The 16,360-nt window shown below is 34.9% G+C and overlaps 1 protein-coding gene across 1 annotated transcript in view; it reads right to left on the reverse strand.

Moving 5' to 3' along the window:
* The window catches only part of LOC134489760 (protoheme IX farnesyltransferase, mitochondrial), a 143,137-nt gene that overhangs the window by 42,405 nt on the left and 84,372 nt on the right, over positions 1-16,360 (reverse strand). The window contains exon 5 of the mRNA XM_063292626.1: positions 7,557-7,627. Coding sequence (XP_063148696.1) covers positions 7,557-7,627 — 71 coding nt within the window. The remainder of the gene's footprint in view (positions 1-7,556; positions 7,628-16,360) is intronic.

Raw genomic sequence — 16,360 nt, forward strand, 5'->3', positions numbered from 1 at the left:
CTCTATCATTTTGGCATTGTATTTTTACTTGAATTATGGAAATCTGATTGGCTTCTATATGTGGTATAGATATTGCCTTGTTTGACTCCATGTCAATACCTGAACCAAAAATCTTGCAGACAGGGATTCTAGGACACAGTTGTTAAGACAGTTTTTATAACCACCCAGTCACTCTCGAGTGAGATGGGTGGTGAAGAAATTTGAAATATAAAGAAACAAACAAATAAATGATACCAGAAAAACCATTATAGGTAGTCCTTGTTTAACAATGATAATTGGGACTGGAATTTCCATCACTAAGCGGTGAGGTTGTAAAGTGTGACATGACATGACCGTATTGCCTAGTGACAGCAATCCCAGTAATCCCTGTTGCTGTCGTTAAGCGAGGACCTCCTTGAGATTTCCTGCCAGTTTCCAACAAGCAAAGTCAATGGGGAAGCTGGCAGAAAGTCACAAGTCCTGAGCGGCTCACAAGCAGGCCAATGGGTGGGTAAGTGGCTGCTATGGCGCGGCTGGGTAGGGATGTATGGCTGCTGCTGGGTGTGAGAGGGCATGCAGGGGCTGCCGCAGTGTGAGTGTGGCCGGGGTGGCAGCTGCTGCTGGGTGTGTGAGGGTACGCAGGTGGCTGCTGCAGCACAGCATGAGCGCAGCCATGTGTGCTATGGAATGTGGGCAGGGGGGTCCTGTGGCCAGGCATGTGCTACAGAGTATGAGATCCTGGGGATCTCGTACTCCATAGCTGGGCTCCTTGGGAGAAAATGTGGCAGGAACAACTTACAGGAGCAACTTGTGACCTCCTCTGCTGGCTTCCCCATTGACTTTGTTTGTGGGAAGCTGGCAGGGAAGGTTGTAAATGGCAATCATGTGACTGCAGGATGCTGCAACTACCGTAAGTGCGAGCTGGTTGCCAAGCATCCAGATTGTGATCACATGACTGCAGCGATGCTGGGATGGCTGGAACTTTGAGGACCAGTTATAACTACCACTTGTTCAGTGCCATCGTAACTTTGAATGGTCACTGAACTAGTGCTCATTAACCAAGGCCTACCTGTAGTACAAAGAAAACAATCCAGTGTAAACTGGATCATTCAAGCCACATATATAGTAGACTGAAAGTTCAAGCCTTATTTGTCTTTCTTCTACTCCTACATCTTAACAGGTGTCTTGAGGGAGAAGCACTGTTGCACTGTTACTGAAATGGACCAGGCAGGTCTTGGACACTTTGATTAGATCTTATCCAATCTAGTCCTCACACTAGATTGGTTGAGTGAGTGACAAAATCTTTGCACTATTCAGAGAAAGAAAAAGGGTTGGTAGCTGGTGACATTTTGAGAAGAATTTAGGGTGCCACCAGATAGCTGAGAAATCAGTCTTCAGTATGGTGATCCTGGCCTTGGTAAAGTTATTTTCAAAAACAAATCCTCATTTAAAATGAGTAACTATTAGGTAAAGGAAGAGGAGAATGTAGGAGAGATAGAAAATAAGACTTCAGCTCAGAAGCTAGCTCTGTTATATGTGAACGCTGGCTCTACTGAAGACAGAGGAAGTAGGCCTTGATTGAAATGCAGATAATTAAAACATCTGCACTAGTAACGTTTTACTGCAGAACAATATATTCATTCATTAATTTGTTCATTCAGCTTTTTTATCACTACAATCATACAACTCTGGTATGATGTTAAGATGAATCCTTATTATAAACATATTCTCTAGATGCATGTTTAAGACTTTTTCCAGAAAACAAAACCATTCCTCTGAATCCAGTTTTTATTCCTGCATATGAAGCAAAAGTTCAGGCCAAGAAATTAACTACAAAATAGAGGTGGGATCTAAGCTACAAATGCCAAACAATTTATTTGTTTCCATAAAGTAAAACAAAATAATTTCACAGAAAGCAAACATCTCTTTACAGTGGTATCTTAAAAACAATTCAAACAGAAATTAAAAAAAATAAAATAAGGAGGGGTACAGGACCTGGCAAGCAATAAACACACACACACACACACACACACACAAACACACACACACAGAGACAGACACGGTTATAGGAGATCCTTTGGGGATCCTCTGTTTCAAGTGCCATGCAAATTTAATGGTAAAGTTTAAAAAAGTTTTGAAAAACAGAATGGAAATTTGAGTTGCACTTTGTTTAGATATATCATGAATATCTTGCCATGCCATACAAACTCATAGTCCTAAGTTTGTGGGTGGATAATATGCACTGAGTGGAAAGGATGTTTATCAAGATGATAAGTTAAGAATGGCTGCTGAATGGAATTGCTTTAACAAACTATCAAATGTCTGTAATACATTGCTAAAACTACTTGTGAGGATAAAATATGCCTAGCAAATATAAATGTTTCTTTGTTGTCACCCAGTCAGAAGTGATGAATTTAGTATCCTAATAATAATTAGGAGTGTTATGCTTTCATCAGGACCACCTTGGTTACTGCCACATCCAACTGGCTTCCTTGATGTCATGTGGTGGAGCTGTGCCAGAACTCTCCTGCTACAGTGAGTTTGGGATACCATTAGCCATTTCACAAACTGTGGAAGAATAAATAACTCAAACAATTTGCTCAGCCTTGGGGCAATTTCTGGTTGGAACAATTAACAAAATCTCTTTCCCAAGTTACAGCTTACCATGACAGGCAAATGTGCCCAAAATTATCCCATATTTATTCAGCATATTTGTCAGCAGCTATATTCATACTTAATAAATAAATAACAGACTACCCTCTTCAAAAGCAAAAAAAAAATCATTATAAGAATATTATAAGAATATTGATTCTTATAAAACTAAAGTAAAATAAGATTAAAATAGTTTCAAAGCTTGGTCCCTTATAGCCCTGTTATAAACAAAAACAAAATAATTGAAGCTGGGTTGATAACACAATAAACAGTATATATCTGCACACATAAAATTAAAAATATCCATAATAGATAGTGTGCATCTAACAAAGCCTATTGATTCAGACAAGATGCATCCATTTAAATATCAAACATAAAATCAGAATAGAAGGAAACAAACTATCTGTTCTTCCCTAACAGGTTTGGTAGGATATGAGAGGAGACATACAGGCAGGCTGAAATGATGGACTGGTGCAAAGTGGAATGCTTTGTTTACTTTGATCTTAAACTGATTTTTAAAGGGAATGTTAGTTTATTATGAAAAGAAGAGGGGTGAGGTATTTTTATTCCTGCACTTTTATATTCTATATTCCATTCTTATTTCTTGTTATGTATTTTATATTTATGTATATACTTGTCAATCTGTATATATGTATGCATGCATTATCAATTTATCAACTGATATATATGTATATTTATATTCACTTACTTTTTGGGTTTTATATTGTTGTTTTCTGGCCTTATGGCTGTAATAAAGTTATTTGATTTGATTTGACGGTACTGTTACAAAATCTACAGAGAAATTCAGAAAAAGCTGTAATCCAATTATAAGCAGGCAGTTTTATTCAGCATTGGAAGAGGAATGTAGACACATACATAATACAGAGTTGAAATACAGTCAAACCAGATTGGGGGGGGCATATGTGTGAATTTAATAGGGAGACCAGGAGCTTCCCCCCAAAAGCACCAAGCTAGTACTGTATACTCTGAGCTTAATAATACCATTTACTAAAACTGATTTCAGACTCAATCACTTCCTTAAGGGAGCCAAATTTTTGTAAGGCACACTTATCTAAGAAGATTTGCAGACTACTTCATGGGATTCTGGGAAAAACTTTGAATGTATAAAACTGTGAAGCTATATCTATTGGATTATAAACATAAAAAAATTGTAGTGTTCATTTAGATGTATATAACAGTTACTATTGGCTCTCAGGAAAAATGTCCTATACTTAAATCAATGATAGCAGGTTGCTATTTTAGGACATCAAAAGGAAAGTAACTTTCCTGCCACCATAGACATAGACTTTTTTATATCAGAATACTGGTCTACTTCAGTATCTCCCTGTAATGTAAATATTCTTGTGTTTTGCCTCCTTGATGGATCTGATAAACAATGGTTTAACTCCTTCTCAAAGGCTCCATTTTGAATAAAGATTTAACTGCTTCGAATACAGTAGGAACCTAGCACAGGTTTATAGACTTTATGTTTACACTAAACAATTAGACTCTCTTTATATCGTCTGTCATCTTGACATCTTATTTCTATAACCTTCTTGACCCCTTTAATTGTATCAATGTCCCTCTGGAATTGTGACATCTAGAACTGATATACAGAAGAGTGTATCTCTACAAAGGACTCTTCCACTGACATGGCAGCTTGAAGACTTTGGAGGATGTCAAAATAGAGGAATGCAGACCAAACTATTTCTGCTTTTTAGTTGATATATCTTCTTTGGAGTGGCTCTACACATAGAGAAAGTACCTTATACTACCTCTACAAACATGAATAAGGTACAATGTATTTATCAATAAAATGTCATGGAAATCTAAATAAAACATATGTTGATGAATGGTAGCAAAAAAAAAAAAAAAACACCTGGAAAAATAGTAAGTTTTCAGGTACCCCTTAAAAGTGATGAAGGAAAAATGAGGCACTGCTAACAGGGCCACATGGTAAAAACCCCACCATCTACTGTTCTGATGACAGCAACAAACTATATATGAGAAGGCTATCAAAAGATGATCTGTGTATTCATGAATCTTTAAGTGTTTTATCAGCAATTATTTCCCAGTTTAGTACTGTATGTAATATCAATAGGCTTCAAAACATTTTCTCAGTAAATAGTTGTCCCTGTATTTACAGCATCAAAAAGTTAAACTAAGAGAACAAGAATAGACTAGCCCATCATTAAACTTGATGAAAGTCAAATGTATCACATAAAAAAACCCAACAATGCTTTGAAGGCATGCAGAATTCCTTGTGCGTGCCCCAAACATGTTTGGAATGATTCCCATAATATAAGATACCAGCTTTTCAAACACAACCATCTCTATGTAGTTTTGATTTGCCTTCAGTATAACTGTAGAAGAGATTTAACCAAAGCTTCAAACAATAGGACAACACCCCACAAAAAGATGGATCTTGTGCTACGTAGAATTTTGGCCAGCTGAAGGAATAGTGGCAGTTGATGGCTAACATGAAATTTACAGGAACTTATCATTAAAAGTTATGACACTTTAAATAACATTAAATTGACTGTACATGAATGGATAGTGGGATGGGTGATTGTTTGAGGTCCCCAAAATGATTACAACAGGCAGGACAAAGAGAACAATATAGATGTAGTAATACAGTTTCAAGTTTTTTGGATGTGATTTTGGCCAAATGGTGTTCCTTTAAGGAAGAAACACTTTTGGAAATATAAACTTATGCACATTATTTGACTTGCATGAAGGTGCCTTCTTTTCCCAGATGTTGGTGATACATAACTTAAGAGAAATCTAAAACTTTTAGAAAAAAATTATATTCAAACCTAATTTATTGGGAATACAAATCTCTACTATATCATCTAAATAATTATGTGGGCAAACATATGCATTTTATATATGTGCTCCGATGTTTCAGAGCTCTGACCCTTAATGTATTTTAGAGCATTTTTTTATGGGACATACATGCAAGCATTGAATCTCCTGTGTGGAGTTATTGTCAATGTAATTCAGATCAGAAGAAAAAGTAACTTTAATTTTATCTGGGAATGAGAAAGGAGGAGTTTTATTTCACACATAGTTACCTAACCAAATTCAAAGACTAAAGTGAAGGATATAGATTCCTTTCACTGAATTTTGGCTGGGTCCAAGTTTTGGCTTACTGTGTGCTCAACAGATGTCCTCATTAAAATTTTCCTCATGATGTTTTTAAAATAAAATTAACTGAACTTAGAAATCTATAATTAGCACCACCTCACAGAACAAATCAGAACAAGTTTACTAAAGTACTCTATTTACAATGAGGGTGACTTTACCCCCAGGGCATGCTTTACTATTTTGTTTCAATTTTCATGTAATTTCATCCATCACTTTTCTTCAATCCTCCAAAGATGATGGATAAAACACAGAAATAAATAGGACCAACTGTTCACAGATGCCTAAGGGAAAACATAATTTTGTTATAAATAATCCTTGGCACAAATCATGGAAATGCAATCTGAAAATTGTTTGTTGAATAGTTTATGAATAAGGGCTTTAGTTTAAAGTTTGCAAATAAGGTGCAGCATTCTCCATTCCCCCAGAACTTGGAACCCAATCCTTTAAGAAACTGAACAGACACACAAGCAGAAATCAAGGTTGCTTTAAGTTTGTGTTCAAACAGAAGCCTCATGGGACCTTGGCTTTTTATTTATATGTATACACAGAGAAAAGAGCATGCACAAAAGATGACACATATTTAAGAATTCTTTCTGTAAAAAATCAGCAAAAAAAAGAGTTGCAATGATTTATAGAGAAAGGATAACTATATTTGATATATTGTATTTAGCAGCACACTCTCTAAGACTTTAGATAAATAAAGAAATAAGCAAGTTATGATATACATTCAGTCATCTTGGTGTTTTCAGAAAGGTCATACTTCAATTACAGAATGGTAATATTTTAAATGGAAAGTTAAAGAAGGTACTTTATCACTAAAGGTGGTATGCATGTACAAAACTACACAATCAAGATGTGAGGTGGGAACAGGATGCAGGTCTGACATGTTCAGGAGTTGCAGGAAACAGCACATTCCCAGCTAGTTCCAACTGCAGTGATATGGCTGTGGTTTGGTTGCTATTTCAACTGCCAGGCTCCTGAATCATTCTAATAATTTAAATCCCCGGTGATTATGTCACTGGCAAAAGAAAACTTACTGTGCTTCCATTCTACTTTTTCTTTTTTTAGTTGTTCAGTTGTGTCTGATTCTTGGAGACTGCCTGGACAAGCCCCTGCAGTTTTCTTGGTAAGTTTTTTCAGAAGTGGTTTGCCATTGCCTCCTTCCTAGGGCTGAGAGAAAGTGTCTGGCCCAAGGTCACCCACCTGGCTTTGTGCCTAAGGCAGGACTAGAACTCACGGTCTCCTGGTTTCTAGCCTGCTGCCTTAACCACTACACCAAACTTGCTCTCTTCATTCTACTTGAATATCACAAACCTTAACCACCATGATCAGTGATCAGGTATTATATGGTTTGTGTCCCAAATATCAAAAGAGCACTAGCCTATTTACTCCTGATAGGTAAGGTAAGTTCCTTTTAAGAATTACTGTGGGAGATCCATAGTTGCTTTTTGGCAATTCACAGGACCTAGTAGAATCACCATTTTGCTTCTAACGTTTATTTATTTCTGTTTAATGGAGTATACAATAATAAGAGTCTGTAACTCTTAATGTGAATATCTATAATGGCCCTTGTACAATATATGAACATGATGAAGGCAAGTTTATATACTTTCTGTGTAGTATTATAAGTGTTCAGAATTATCCAAGCATTAAAAAAAACCTGTTTCTTTCCATGTCTTTTATTCTTTACTTAACTAAGCACAAGGAAAAATTGAAAATGGGGAAAATAAATACAAAAACAATTTCTGCTTCAAGAGAGCAGATGTGTGCAACCTTACCTGATCTGTCCTTGCACCAGAGGTCTGTTTTTTGTCCTGTTCATATTTGCATCAAATGGAACCTCAAAGAACTACAAAAGAAAAAAGAAAACAACTTATAAGAGATGCATTTGGACTGCTGAACAGATTAAATATTTTTGCAGCTCCTCGGTCTTCATTTGAAAAAATTCCAAAGTGCAACTGAAGTAGCACATTTTATTTTACATTAATTTTTCCTACATTTCCTTAAAGGGCAGGGGAACTGCCTGGACAAAAACATTTAAAACAAGCCTACTAAAGCCCCACCCCTCAGTGCTTCTTTTTGACAAGTCTGGCAATGGTTCTGAAAAAGCACCCATCTTTCTTCTGACCAATTTTTAAAATAAAAGTGTACAAATAATCCTTGTTAATCACAAGTTCTTTGTTTTAAAGATTAATGTTGTAAAATTTTCCAACAGCACCAAATTTTGAAGCCTATGACCCAATCAAGAGTCAGTCAATTCTAGCAAATGCTACTGCTAAATTCTGATACTGCTAAATACTACTGATTCAAGACAATCCTTTTTCACACAAGTCAAAGGAGTTAAGATGGCAGTTCAACTCAGCCTAAATAGTCCTGTTAGTCCATTCTGCAAGGCAAATATGTCCACAGCTATTAAAGCAAAACTTGGAGCTACAAATAATGTCTATCATTTTTATTTAATCATGAAAACAATATAAAAATAATTAGCAACAGGCTTCAGTAGGTCTCAATCCCTTTTATGAAATTAAATACTCATATGAGTTTCTAGGATGACCTTGTGATTGTTCCCTTAATAGAAGACCTTAAAAATAAAAGGGCAAAGAACCATATTTTTTTGTTGTCTGAAACCACAAAAGGCAGGGCTTGCACAATAGGCAGATGTCAACACCTGCTGACAGAAGAAAATAACTGAGGTATCAGCTAACTCGTCCTATGCTCCTGGTCACTGCTAAGAAATATATTTTTTCTATGTACAATTCATTAACTTTCAACTGGGACAGATGAGCAAATCAATGCAGGAACTGTAATGGTAGTAGTATTAACTTAGGCCAATCAGATATGGGGCAGCAGTCAAGAAAAAAAAGGCAAATGTTTGCACTGGCAATCCAAAAGTATTAAAAATATCTGGGTCTTATTTTTCTTAGACAGTAAGAAGGGTGATCCTTGAAAGCAGTAATTTGCAGTGGATAGAATTGGTGTCTAGTATTTTATATTTCAACAGAAAAGATTATTTTTACTAACAAAAACTTTCAGGAGAGGCCATTTTAAAGAATCATACTATAACAACTAAGTTATCAATATTTAGACAATGTGTATAAATGTTTTCAGTTTTATGGAAAATGGTACAACGAATACTCAAATGCTATAGATTAAATCACAGCATTTGTGGTTTTACTGAGATTATTCTAGAGGAAAAAGATGGATGGATGGATGGATGCATAGATAGATCTCCGTATCAGAATTATTCCACTGTCAATACTTTTGACTGTCACATCTCCAATTAGTGAGACCAAAAAAATATTTCCTTATTCACAAAAACATAATGGGTTTTATCCACTGATCATAAATACAATAAAAATGCAGTTGAATGGTGAGAGATTCAGGATGAAATATTTACGTATCTTCACTATCATACAATATAATTATAGCCACCAACTTGGATTTCTGTAACAGAGAATTCAGGTAGAATAAAGCTACCAATTGTTACCAAGTCCGAGTGTTTTGCTTTTAGCTTCAGTAAAGATGCTTTGAACACCAGATGTTGTAAGAGTGCTCCTGCCTTCACAGAGGGATTGTACGCTTATAGAAGCATTTCACTGACCACTATGGGAACAAAATGCTAGACTAAATGGGTCTCAAATCTAACCTCTTTTTCATGTTTTTACAGATTACAGTACTAAAGATCTTGTCTTATAATGTAATACATACAATTTGGCTTTTTAAATAATTCAGCTGATACAATTCTTCAGCTTTAGGAATTAACAGTAACATATTCCTTGGGGCTGTTTAGTTTCATTGCTACATTTTTTCTAGGTGAGTAAAAAAACCTGTAGTGGAGGAGAGGGAAGTCTGCATGGAAATATCAACCCTAGTTCCCAACTTGTTTCCTTAATTTGTCTTTTTTGGGATACTTAAAAGTAATTTTTATAAATAGACTGTATCTAAGAAAAATTATTTATACAACTACTTCAGATGCAAATAATGTCAGCAAGGTATCTGTTACCAGATTTTCTGTACTTCCCCCCAGAAGTTTGGGGAGGAAAATATCCCTCTAATTTTCCTTAAGAATGTATTTCAAATGTCATTCATTTGTAGATCCAAACATGGGGTAAGACTCGGTTTTAGATTATATCATTACCGACTTAAAAGTTTTGCTTGTTTTAGCAAATAAAAAATCTGTAAGATGAAACCTAGATAGATAAATATTTTAGCTGCCTACAAAAGGCTGTTTCCTCAGGAAGTCTGAATGCATCATTTCAATTGGCTGAAGCAGAATATTATCTTCCCTACAATTCTGGCAATTTCAAGAGCAGGAGGATGCACAGAGAATTAAATCTATAGCAACAGAGCACCATTAACCCTCATAACTTGGCAGTGATATTAAGACTATACAGAACTTTTGAAATCAGTAGAAATAAATATTTAAATCATGATGTTGAGAAAAACCACATTAAATATGGCTTGTGGGTAAATTTCTGTTAAAGATCATTCCCATTACATAGCTTTCATTGAACTGACAACCTAATTACATTTTGTAGTTCTAAAAGTGTGAGGTCAACTGCCATTTTATTGTTTAATGTTAGGAACAATCATATGTTTCTCATCAGTTTTCTTTGGGACTGGCCTTCACTTATCAAGTTTATGAACGAATTAAGACTGTTTGAAAATGTCAGATTTTACGATGCAAATATAAAACTGATGTTTGAATATCAATCAGATTTAGAGCACAGATTAAAAAGCTCTCTAGCTCAGTGGTTTTCAGCTGATGGGTCATGACTCACAAATCGGTAACGGGACAACCTAAGATATTACCACCACATTTTTCTCTTTTAGTGGCTGTTAAATGTCTTTGGTGAGTCACTCTAAAAAGAAAATACATATACATCTTTTCAGTGAAGTACAGAAAGAGGAAAAGATATATAGAGGAAAGGGAGAAAGAAAAAAATAACTGTGACCATGTATGCAATAGATTTATGACTTATTTGCCAATGAAAGAAGTGAAACTATAGTACAGTAAGAATATAAGAAAAACTGTCCTCTGGATCAGATCAAAGATTTAATTGTTACAGCATTCTCTTTCTACAATGACTAATACTGGCACAGCTGGAAGCCAACAGGGGAACTAAAAAAGCAGGTGCACCTTCCTGGCCATGTCTGTCAGCAACTGGTAAGAAAAGTATAATGTAATATTCAGCTTTCATGACAAAAAGCCACTAACATTCTATGTTCTATGATAGTGTATAATTATAGTTGAAAGTTGTTCAAATTGATGGCCGCTATACCTTGTAATATTGACTTTTAGGGCTGTGCATCCTTTGAAAATGATTTGGTAGACGTGTTTTGGAATGTGGAAAGCCCAAGTGCAGCACTCCTTTAAAACAGCTCTGCTTTTTTCTCCCCAGAGTTCTCTGCAAACCTGAAAAAAATGCTACTAGTTTAAAGAGGTGCTGCACTGGCAACTCTTGCATATTCTAAAGGATTTCTTCCAAATCATTTTCAAAGGATGCACAATCCTACAGAATTCTGTATTTAACTATGCACTGCGTGAAGAAATACTTTCTTTGTTCTGGATCTCCCATTAACTCATTTCATAAGATGATCTTGAATTCTAATATGAGAGGAACAAAATCTTATCCCTGTCTCCTTTCTTTTCTTAATCCTTTTTTCTTGCCCCTCCCTTAGCTGATTTTTTCCCCCTAAAGTTAAAGAGTCACAAATATGGTCAAAAGCTGCAAGAAAGTGATTATGGAAAGCTAAGGAACTGGCAATCAGGCTTATAACTAATAGAAGGAAAATGAAGGGCTTACATGGCAATTACATAAACGTATTCCATTCATTGCTTGTACACATGCTGAAAACCTATTTTGGCAATGGCTTCTTTGAAATACACATTGAGTGAACATGTTGGAAACAACATGTTTTCACTTTCAATGATATACTGTACATACATCATTTTTACTTACAGGAAATGGCTTTTCACATATGAAAAATGAAAACCACATTATGAATGGGAAAAAAAAATAGAACTATTAGCTGTCATTCAAAATTTGTTCTCAGAACATTTAGCATAAACCAGTGACAGTGCAAATTCACAAAGAAGCTGATAATTTCACCCAGAACAGCCCGAGGTCACTGCAGTAATACATTTAATACATGGGTTTTTCTTACTTTTGCATAAAAACAACTATTATTCTGGGCAAATTATCTACACAGCTAAAGGTTCTTATTTCTTTTTGTTGATTTCTGGCTAAGTGCAAGAAGCTGCTTCTCTTAAGAAGTATAATAATGATGTAAATTACAGTTATTAAATGAAGTATGTTAAAAAGCCATAAGGAAAAATATGAGAATCCAGGAACCATGTGGAAAAGTCTGCTGAAATACTGTGATTTTTAGAGATCAATTATCTATTTGTGTCTATTTGCCTGGCATTCCAGTTTAAAATCATGATGGGTGCTTTCAGACAGAAAGCTTGTAGCTACCAGTCAAAATGTACTTTGCAGTTATTCTGTTTTTCTTCCTCTCCTGAATGGAAAGAAGATGGATAGAAAGAGCAGTCTGAAATTAGAAGAGTGTCATAAATGACAATGATGTTGGTTTTGCCCACAGAAATTATCTTGAAAGAAGCACAATGAAAATTTCACCTGGAAGCAAAAAGATGCAATACCTGAATATATGTATATATCAGCTAACTATGGAAACTCCCAGAGAATCTTAATTAAGACAAATTAATACACTTAAAAATATTAGTTCCCAACTTCTATCCACCTGAACAAAAAAAAAAAAAAACCCTAAAGAAAAAAACCCCTATAATAATGTAATTTGCTAACCACTTTATTTTTAAATAAAGTGATGAGAATACTTCTGAAATTTAAACTGAGTTACTCAGTGAGTCACTCCATGATATTGAAACTATAAATACCATTGTCTATGTAACCAGAACATGCATCGTTCATGATCAAGATGGAATGTCAGTAAAGTTTTGGGAAAGAGAGAATACTTGACTGGAACTATGAACAGAACCACTCAATATTATAAGACTTCGTTGCAAATCTTATCTGCATTCTACGAATACCAGAATTTTCAGAAAGGTTCATTGCTTCTGTATTCCCAGCCTTGGTAACTAAGTAGAATTTCTTCTAGGTAGTACTTGGATGGAACACAATCAGGAATACCAGAACTGTATGTTAAACTGGGGAAAGTTGAAAATTTTCTAGATGAAGGAAATGACAAATTCTGCACTGTTGCAAAAAAAAAAAAAAAACACCCTGCAAAAAGGTGTCCATGAAGTAATTAGAATTTGAATGAGATGCTTATTTTTATTATTTTTAATAGTATTAAAAAATCTGCCTATGTATTTTTAAGATTAATTTCTGTGTTTGGCATGGGAAACAAAAGTCTACAACAGGGCCAGAGCAAATCCTGAAAACATCCTACACTATTTCATCAAAGGAAAACCTCAGAAGCCTTTTGGGAGTAGGAGTAGTAGAGAATGTTTGATTTCATAAACTGCACCTAACACCTGCCTGTCCTCAAGATCTGAACATAAAGCAGAACCAATGGGATTTGAAGTTGGTCTTTTGGAGACTTTTAGGCAGCTAGACATTTGTTCAATGAAACTAATTTGCTATTTACAGATGTCTTAGTAATTTTCCACTTCAAATTAGTGTCAAATTAAAAACAAGTTCAACATACATCTAAAGTATGCTAAACTGTAACGGAATGCCATATGCCTAGCTTGTAGGTAGCTGAGGCTTTCACTTGGGCTAAAAAGCTAGATAGCCACATCCTGTGTACATTATTTACACAAAAATCTACAACCATTTGATCTTCTCAAGTAGAAGGAAACTACCACCCTGCCAATATGGAGTATGATAAAATATTTAGTCAGTATTTTTGCAATTAAATGTTAAAGCTTTGCTGCAGCTCCTACCCAAAATATACAACATTATTTATAAATGACCTAAATGAAACTTAAGAAGATGTATTGATAAGCATATGTACTATATGCTTACGAGGATAAGCTTGGAATTAGCTTACACGTGAGTATGTAAGCTACAGTCTTACACATACACTTTGGAGGATGAGAGGCTATAGTAAACACAGCGATTGCTCTATCCTTATAAGCAGTTTAGACAGCATTTCCTGTATGATATTGAAAGATGCCTCTGACTCAAAGATTACCTCACTTTTGCATGATTGTATATTCTGCCTTTAACACTATTGTTGGTAGAAAGCCAGGACATAAAGGTAAGAGGTATCTCTAAAGTGACATGTAATTGATGGATATATGAAGTATGCAAAAAGTTTAGCAAAACACATTTAAAATGAATGAGGAAAATAATTGCAGCACATTCAAAGTTATGTGAAGTCCCAATGATACAAAATATAGCAAAACTCACACTTAAAATAAACTTCATTTTAGTTCAGGAATTAATAGGATGCTCAACTTTTACTACTGATTCAGCAAGACCAAGGGTTCTGCAAATTAATATATAAAATTCCAAGGCAGTTGTGATTGACATGGAAAATGGAATGAAAAATTGCAGGTTATACATAAATGATGAAAACTAGAGCAGGCTGATAAATTTGTGTACCTTGGTAGAAAGTTTACCAAAGATGGGAAAATGAGCAGAGAAAATTTAAGACATGCAAATACTGGTAGAAAGGTAGTAGACAGTTTGTCTCTGGTCTCTTGCAAGGAATGAATGTTTATTGAATGAAGCAAAAATGGCCATGTCTAAGATCATTCTTTTGGCCACTTTGTTATATGGACTTGAGAGTGGGTGTGTCAGGAGAAATATAACACTAAGTTGAATGCATTGGAAATGGGGTACTAAAGAAGTGTGTGTGTGTGTGTGTGTGGTAACACCCCCACCCCAAAGAATGCTGAATAAAAGTGGACTAAATAAAAAAGTGAGTAAGAAGTGAGTGAACAGTTGGAAAGGAAGAAGTAGGCTGAGAACATTTGGTCATTTAGAGAAAATGAACTGAAGATTGAATTGTAAAACCAGTATAGGAAAGACTAAATGGGTTGAGAGGAAAAGAAAGATGGAAAAAGTTGTAAAGGGATGATGTTGAAAAGACCCTCAAAGAGAAGTGAGAAGTTTAAAGAAGAAAACATATTGTATATATCTATGTGTGGATGAGGTACGTAGAAGCAAGATTGCTTCAAAAGGACAGAAAGGTATGGAGATGTACAGCTGTGTTGGCATAAACTAGTTTTTGCTATATTTCCTTGTCTTTTCCCTCATTTCCTGCCTTTAATTTTTTTTTTGTCCACTGTTCTGTTTTCCTACATTATGCATTATTACACTAGAAGGAAATATTAAGATGGACATGAATGTATATTTGTATGATACTAGGAAGTGCAAATCTCTGAGGTAAGTTTAAAGTATTTATAGTAGCTTTGGGGAATACCCATTCAAAAATGCACATGCTTTTTCAAAACCATCTGAGTAATGGAGAATAGTTGTTAATGACATCATTCATTAAATAGTGGATTTGCTTCCCATCCAAGTTCTTATATGTTAAAAATGTGATTTGAGACTCTCCTTGTGGTATTAATTTTTTTAATATTTTAAAGCAAAAGAGATTGCAGTTTCTTTTATTATTTTTAAGAGATAGAGATTGCTGCTTTGGATTTGTTGGATCATTATTTCCACTCTATTTTGCTTTGAGGTCCTCTAAACATTAATAAATACCAGTGTTGCTTTTCACCTTGGCTTATGTTTCAATTTTTTTACTGGCAGAATTACAGTAATCTGAGGGAGTATATAGCTTTCCTTTTCCTGCTTTTCAACAATAAACATATTGTTTAGCAAAGAAATAGCTGCGTTAATTCTAAATACCTTAAACTGAATTTATTCTGGAAAATTAGATGAACAAAAACATCCATTGCTCAAGACACAGAAATCTTTTTTCATGTGGTTTAAAATCTTACCTAATTTCAGCACTCAAAAATATATAAACGTTTCTAGTATCTACAGTAAATGTTCTACTTCTACATAAGCTTGTTGAGGTTTGTAAAACTAAAATGCTGTTTAAATAAGGTTACTTATTGCCAGGTGATTGCATGAGAAATTCCAGATAACTTTGCTAGAAATAGATGATCAAGGACCAAATTTTAAAGACACACACCCAAAAACATGAAAAAGCTTAAAATGTGTTAGGATTGCTAGAAATAATTTCTCCTATACTTCTCTTTCTTATCTGCTACGTGAGAACACTTGAAGATTTTAATATTCAGGATGTTTGTGTTATTGGGTATTCTTTGTGTTTTTGTGTGCACAACTATATAATGTTGGCTTCTGGATCCTGGTTCAAAATGAAACTAATACATGTATATATAAAGTTTTTCAACTGCACACATGCATACTGGACATATGTGTGCATGAAAGAGAAACACATCATGTGAAATATATTGACTCAGGGTGGAACGTAAACAGAATGCTTACATACTGTAGTGGGCATCCAATTTTTTAATGCCTGAGAGGGGAGTTGTTGTACCAGAATCAAAGCAGAAATCACTTATATTTGCTAAATTTCTTTATACTGGAAGCTGATGATGTTCCTCTAAACGTTC

The sequence above is a fragment of the Candoia aspera genome, chromosome 2, assembly GCF_035149785.1.
Source record: "Candoia aspera isolate rCanAsp1 chromosome 2, rCanAsp1.hap2, whole genome shotgun sequence".
NCBI lineage: Eukaryota > Metazoa > Chordata > Lepidosauria > Squamata > Boidae > Candoia > Candoia aspera.